General features: G+C 36.4%; 2 protein-coding genes across 10 annotated transcripts in view; both read left to right on the top strand.

Annotated features, from left to right (window-relative positions):
- Positions 1 to 7,610, top strand: part of LOC109832843 (mRNA-capping enzyme) — a 25,903-nt gene that overhangs the window by 4,828 nt on the left and 13,465 nt on the right. For all 9 annotated transcript variants that reach the window (XM_020400289.1, XM_020400293.1, XM_020400290.1 and 6 more), the window contains 3 exons: positions 3,642 to 3,793; positions 7,059 to 7,142; positions 7,243 to 7,305. In XM_020400289.1, the coding sequence (XP_020255878.1) occupies positions 3,642 to 3,793; positions 7,059 to 7,142; positions 7,243 to 7,305 (299 nt within the window). The remainder of the gene's footprint in view (positions 1 to 3,641; positions 3,794 to 7,058; positions 7,143 to 7,242; positions 7,306 to 7,610) is intronic.
- LOC109832844 lies at positions 1,490 to 2,756 on the top strand. The gene is made up of 2 exons (XM_020400296.1): positions 1,490 to 1,989; positions 2,075 to 2,756. Exon 2 carries the CDS (start codon positions 2,145 to 2,147, stop codon positions 2,655 to 2,657), a length of 513 nt encoding a protein of 170 aa, XP_020255885.1. The 5' UTR covers positions 1,490 to 1,989; positions 2,075 to 2,144; the 3' UTR covers positions 2,658 to 2,756.

Here is a 7,610-nt window from a genome sequence, read left to right as displayed (position 1 = left end):
TCGTCGTTGCTAGGTCAGTCTCTCTCGATCTCTTTGTCTCTCTCGATCTCTTCGTCTCTCTCTCTGGATCTCTTCATCTCTCTCTCTCTGTTTCTCTTTCTCTCTCTGAATCCATCTCTCTTTCTCTCTGTGAATATACATATGAAGATTTTTTTTTGTTTTCACGTGAATTTACTGTTAATTAAATTAGGGTTCCATTTTTTAATTTACTGTTAATTAGGATTTTAGTTACTATTTTGCTATTGTTAATTTTTTAATTTACTATTATTGCTATTGCACTTTAGAGAAATGGAACAAGAAGGGAGTTATAGTGGCAATGGAGTACAATATGATAAATGATCGTTTTAAAAATATGTTACCAAATTAGAGAAAAGGGGGAAACGACAGGAGGAAATTGGAGATGGAGATGTAATTATTACAGAGAGGAGTTTATCGGTTCACACTCTAAGAGTTAAAAATCACCTCTTGAGGATAAACGGGACTGGAATTAAGATGTGTTCCAAGTCAACACCCGAAAATCTAAGCGAGTTTCAAAGGACGTTGGATCAAGCGGAGGCGAGGTTGAGGGCTTCTAGACCTAAGACTTTATCTTTGCCTACATCTTTGACTGCAAGTACGACCGATGTAAGTGCAAGTGCAAGTATGCTGAATCGTGCAAGTGAATCTAAGACTAAGAGGAGAGGGCCTAATACCGTGGAACAAGCATTCAACATGGGGGTAATGGAGGAATTGGATGTATTGATTGGTAGGATATTCTTCACCGGGGGATTGTTCTTCAACTTGACAAGGAATCCATATTATGCCAAGACTTTTACATATGCCGCAAGCAATCAAATCTCTGGCTACAAGCCTTCCAGTTACAATTACATGAGGACCACTATCTTATAACGTGAAAAAACTCACGTAGAGAGATTGATGGAGTCCATCAGGGACACATGGCAACAGAAGAGGGTCTCCATTTATAGTGATGGGTGTGCGGATGCACAAAGGAGGTTCATCATTAATTTTATGGCGGTATGTGAGGGTAAGCCAATGTTCTTGAATGTCGTGAATGTGCCGAGGGAGAAGTCAAGAATAAATATTTTATCCAAGCGAAGTTAGAAAAGTGCATCACAGAGGTGAGACTGCAAAATATCATCCAATTCATAACCGATAATGCTTCGGCATGTAAGGCCGCAGGAGGGCTTGTAGAGGGCACCTGGTCTCACATATTTTGGACTCATTGTGTAGTTCATACACTCAATCTTGCTATCAAGAATATTTGTGCGGCTAAGAATATGGAAGCAAATGCCGTGCCTTATGCACAATTACATTGGATTACAGAGATCTCCGATGATGCATTGCTTATGAAGAATTTTATCATGAGCTTATGCACAATTACATTGGATTACAGAGATCTCCGATGATGCATTGCTTATGAAGAATTTTATCATGAACCACTCTATGCGGCTTTGGATTACAGAGATCTCCGATGATGCATTGCTTATGAAGAATTTTATCATGAACCACTCTATGCGGCTTGTCATGTTCAATGATTACCCCAAGATGAAGCTCCTATCGATTGCTGACATAAGATTTGCCTCGTGGATTATTATGTTGAAGATGTTTAAAGTCGTCAAGAGAGCCCTCCAAGACATGGTCCTTAGTGATCGATGAAGCTTGTATAGAGAAGATAATGTGGGGAAAGCTCAATTTGTGAAAGAGAAAGTCCTCGATGATTTGTGGTGGGACAAGATAGATTTTATTCTTGACTTCACTAGCCCAATCTATGAAATGATAAGGGTCACCGACACCGATACACCATGTCTTCATTTGGTGTATGATATGTGGGATACAATGATAGAAAAGGTGAAGCAAGCTATTTATAGGCATGAGGGTAAAAGGGATAACGAGGAATCTCCTTTTATAGGTGGTTCATAAGGTCTTGGTGGATCGATAAAACAAGAGCAACACCCCGCTTCAGTGCTTGGCACACTCTTTAGTTCCAAGGTAATATTTTACATTTTACTCTTTAATATGAATATTTCTATTAATCAATACATTGTGGGCTAATTCATGTTATTAACGAACATAGGTACTATCATTCCACATGGCTCAATGAGGATGTCAATCGGCAAGTTCCAAATCAAGATCTTGAGATCTCTATGGAAAGAGCAAAGTGCTTAAGAAGATACTATCCTAACTCCGATGAACAACGGGCAGTGAACGTGGAATATGCTAAGTTTGCAGGGGCTTTGGAGGCTTTTAGTGATCCAGATTCTCTTTCCGATAGAGGACATATGGATCTAAAGTCATGGTGGGTTCTTTATGGTCCAAGTACTCCAAATTTGCAAGCATTGGCCGTAAAGCTTTTAGGCCAACCTTGTTCCTCTTCTTGTTGTGAACGGAATTGGAGTACATATGGTTTCATTCACTCCTTAAAGAGGAACAAGCTAACCCCGGCATGTGCAGAGGATCTTGTTTATGTTCACACCAACCTTCGCTTACTTTCGCGAAGTTCGAAAGAGTATATGGAAGGGGAATCAAGAATGTGGGATATTGGTGGAGATGCCTTCGACTCATTTAAAGGTGTCGGCATTTTAGATGTTGTTGCCCTTTCTCTTGACGAGTCCACGATGGAGGCCGTTGTGTTTGAGGAGTATGAAGGAGTTGGTTGAAGCCATAGAACGATCTTTTTGATGTTTCAACTTGAAAACTTTATTTTAAGATACACTTTTGGTTGTAATTTTTATATTTTTGCAATGTTAGTAACTTAATATTTTGTAACCATGGAACTAGTTTGCAACTTGATCTTTATTCTCTTGTAATTTTTATATGTTTGCAATGTTAGACTTGTTAGTAGCTTAGTTTTATTCTCTTGTAATTTTTATATGTTTGCAATGTTAGACTTGTTAGTAGCTTAGTATTTTGTGTTTGAGGATTACATTTTAGTTTGTTGTTTGAATTTTATAAATTTATCTATATATAATAATAATATTAAAAAATCTAACCGTGTCCTATTTTTTTGGGTTTTGTCGTGTCTGTGTTCGTGTCGCCGTGTCCGTGACCGTGCTTTATAGGTTAGGGATATGCAGATTTATATATGCTGAAAAACCAATAGAGGCTGCATTACACGAGCACATATTTATGGTTTTTTTTAATATTTTTGGCACAATGTTGTGTATGGCATTGTTCAATAAATCTTGTCACTTATGGTACAGCGATTTTATGTTTTTGTTAATGCCCTCAAGAACTATATATGTTACCAGTAAAAAACACTTTTTGTTAGGGGAAAATTCAAGAATAACTTAAAGATAGTGAGTCGAGGCAAAAAAAGGGAAAAAGGCATTTACAAGTTCCTTGTTACTATTTGGTTTGTGCAAAGTATTTACATTGGACACCACAGAGGTTAGTCTTCTCAGGTTTACTTTTCTTTCTAATTGCTATTCATGTTTCCTACGTGTCTTCTTTCCATTCCCAGGACATTTTTGGTAAGGTTTGGAATCTGTTGATTGCTCCTATTGAATCTGATCATTATCAATCTATTGTACCTTCTATTTGGCTTCTATTGTTTCTTGTCATTTTAACATGTCGTCAAATACAGAACGTCGCCATTACATATTCCTTCAAATGATTAATCTTTTGTTTTGTTGGTGTTACAGGTTGGTTGGATTGCCCTTCACATGGACAACCCATAGGATATATGATACCTTCAAAGGTTCCTCTAGATGAATCTTATAATGATTTAGTGGCTCCTGGCAAGAGATATTCTTCGAAACAAGTGATAAATTCCCTGAGAAGAAATCAGCGGGAAGTAAGTGTACCATATGCTTTCAGACTGCTATTTTGTTTGGTTAGTTTATGTGTATATTTCATTATTCTACATGTATTTTAATAGTACACGATATAAAAGTATTTACTGCAAAAATTCTTCAATATGAACTCTGCCTGTACCATCTGTTCAAGATAGATGGATTTGGACAATAAAATGAAACTATATTAAAAGATTTTCCTAATTGGATTAATTCTAAACCATTTTTATTTCAGCATTTTAAGGAGATATCCACTTGTGATTATGGTAATTCTTGGTGATGTGTCTAATCAAATCAGTAGTTCCTAGAAGGGAATAGGACCTAGAAAGGCTCTATCTTTGAGAGCTGAGAATGACTGAACCTGGTAGGCCGGTATAGTGATCAAAATGTTAATTGACTCTAAATTTGGATAAGTACTTAACTGATTCATATTTAATGTGGGAGCTGTCAGGAACTAGTTTAAGTGCTAGCTAATGGTCAACATTTCTGTTAATTTCTAATTTCCTATGAGATTGTCATTAGATCTAAATGATTAAATCACTTGTTTGAGCAGGGTTTAATTTCTTTAACTCCATCCTCCTAGTTATGTAGAGCAAATATACCATGCACAAAACATGCCCAGTAATCATTTTGAGTTTTAGACTAGAGCATGGTCTCTGAAATTTTTTATTAAAAGGCAGACCAAATTTACAGCCAAGTTTGAGAGTCAGGTTCCTGATTGTTTCACATGACAATGCAGTCCAAGAGGTCCTAATAATTATAATGTAATTCACATATCTTATAGTTGTTTATTGCTTTTCACAATAAGCAAATACTGAGGGTGCGAGGTGTTCATTGCAAATGTGTTGATCACTCGTTTTCTTATCACTTTAACACCTTGTTTGGTATGTGAGAATGGGTGGGCATGGAATGCCCATTCTGACGTCCTATTCATGCCTACCAAACATAACATACTTTCGGAGGATAGAGTGCCTATTCCCACTTCTCATCCATTCCCACATATGGGCGTTCTCATTAAGTTGGCAGGAATGGGCATTTCAATTTAAAGTGGGAATCAAAATGATAAAACAAATTCCAAATATACCCTTTTTAAAAGTTACGAAATAGATATGATATCTTAATATCACAATAATTTTTTTCTTTAGTTTGACTCTACCCATTGAGTTAGCAGGATTTATTTTGAAAATATGTGTGGCTTCAATTCATCTTGATACTAGTTACCCGTGCGATGCACGGGATTCAATATTAACTTGGTTTTATGTATGTTAGAACTTTGAGAAAGAAAGAAGAGCAAATTAAATTTTCTTGGAAAAAGAGATAATAAGTCAAGGGTTTATAGAAATTGGAAAACGGAAAAAATGAAGGTTTTCAAAATGTGGAGGGAGTGGATTAAGTGTTCATAAGATGAAATGAGATGAGATGTGGAAAAATGAACCCTTGATTATTAGCTCTTAGTAGCTCTTAGAGTTTGCGAAGTGGCAAAAGTATGCAACCGGGTTTTTTACTTTATTAGTATAGCATTGATTAGTATGTTGGCTTTAACCAGCTCTAGGTAATTGATGTGTGGCTTCAATCCATCTTCTAGGTAAAATCACCTTCCCTAGGTAATTGAGGGTTTATTTTTTTAAAACAAAAATAGATGTGGCTTCAATCCATCTTGATAATAGTATGTAATTTTATCTTGGCCATCGTAAGCATATGCGATCAGTTCCCGTTAAAATGTTGTGTATTTTATGACATATAGCATTTATAATTAAATGTAGGATATATGAGTTTCATATATCCTGTGTGATTTTTATTGTTGTAATCAATTGTATTTTATGATTTTAAAGCTGTAAGCATATGCAATAAACAGATCCTCTTTAGAATTTTATGTGATTTTTATTGTTGCAATCAGTTGTGTTGCATGAATTTATTTTTTCTAAGCACATCGAGTGTTTACCGAGATAGGTTACATGCTTATCAAATTCATTTAGAAATATTATTTATCAAGAGATAATTTAAAGTGTTTAGTTAAAGTAATTACAAGACTGGGAAAAAATCATATAAATGGGTGCTCTGTAGGAAACCATAGAACAAATTGCATGTTGTCTTTTACAAAATCACATAAAGGAGAAAGATGGAGATTGATCTGTTCGAAGAATGCCTTGATGTTATGCATATGTATGAAGTATTGATTTTTGATGTTTTTCCCTATACTTGCAGGTACACATTAGTACATAGAAAAACTTTGGGATGCTAAGATTTAGACACGAAATGTTGACTATTTTTATATAACTTATTTTAAAAAAAATTAAATTATTTAGTCATTATTATCATTTTTTAATCTTTTTTAAATATCTATATTGTTGTAAGGGCATTAGTAGAAAACAAATTTTTATTTTTACTTGTAAACAAATGATACCAAACATGGGAATGGAATGAGATCGTTATTCTTGCGTCATTTTAGAAACACACCCAAACATGAGAATGGGAATGTACATTCCGTTCCCGCATTCCATTCCATTCCATTCACACTTGACCACTGTTTTAAAAAACATCCGTCTAGTCCGTTTAGGGGTACGCCTAGGCCTAGGCGGTACCTAGACCGCCTAACTAGCGCCTAGCGCCTAGGCGGTATTTAGGATGCCCACCTAGATTTTACGAGCGTTTAGGGGAGCATTGTCTGCTTACGTGGATTGCACCCTGTAGGCATTGATTGTGATTTTATGTGTCGTAGCCTACACGTCCTCCAAACTCCATTAACCTTCAAATATGAACACCTCCACTACCTCCTCTGACCTTCAGCAAAACCTCATCGACCACCACTTAAATGAAGAAAGAAAAAAAACGCCCAGAAACCGCTTAAGCGCCCGCCTAGGCGACTAAGCGCTAGGCGCCAAGTCCGACGCCTAGAAGCGCCCAACGTTTAATGTAACATTGCACTTGACTTCATTCTTGCGTACCAAACGAGGCGTGAAGGTCATGTGAACCTTCATATTATAATATAAGCTGCGCTACATAAGATGCATTATGTGAGCCCACAGGTTTTATAGTTGCGATGTTCACTGAAATTTGGCAGTGCTATGTGTAAAGGTTGCCTTGTACAAGCACTTAACTTTTGTCGCCATTCATTTTAATTTTGAAGTTCAAAAGATAGATATGATTCTTGCAGATATTGATGCATGTTGATGCTTTATTCGATTGGCAACTGTTTTATGCATGGTTTTATTTGGTTGTGACCTCTGATTCTTTTTTTTTTATTTTTCCTCTTTCACCACTCTCCAGCTTGGTTTGGTGATTGATTTGACAAATACAACACGGTACTATTCACCATCTGAATGGACAAAGCTAGGTATTAAGCACATCAAGGTAAAATATGTTCTCTCTTCATTTTTTCTAGATAAAAGCTGGGAGCGATGGGATCTTATTCTGTAGAATTCTAACTTAATACAGTCTTCCACTATTGCAGATCCGATGCAAGGGGCGGGATGCTGTACCAGATAATGAGTCTGTCAATTCATTTGTCTATGAGGTACTCATATCATATGCAACTTCTTTGCTTGTTGTTTGCATTATGGTTAAGTATTGATTGTGTTTTGCCATAGAAGTTTGAATTGGCAGGTCAACCTATTAGGTCTTAGTCCAAATCACATATTAAGAAGAGTTTCGAAGAAGAGAATAGATCTTAACTTCATCCACCCGTTCCATTTGAATGCATTTATTTCTGGGTTCAAGACACAAACTTAAAAGATCTCCTTCTTTCGTGTCTGATGAGCCCAAACAACCTGGACGCATATGTAGGCCTTAGAAGGTTGCTTAGCTCCATCTCATAGTGTG

Source organism: Asparagus officinalis, chromosome 3 (genome assembly GCF_001876935.1).
Source record: "Asparagus officinalis chromosome 3, Aspof.V1, whole genome shotgun sequence".
Taxonomy (NCBI): domain Eukaryota; kingdom Viridiplantae; phylum Streptophyta; class Magnoliopsida; order Asparagales; family Asparagaceae; genus Asparagus; species Asparagus officinalis.
Note: the sequence above shows the minus strand (reverse complement) of the source record. Positions and strands in the feature narration are given on the sequence as shown.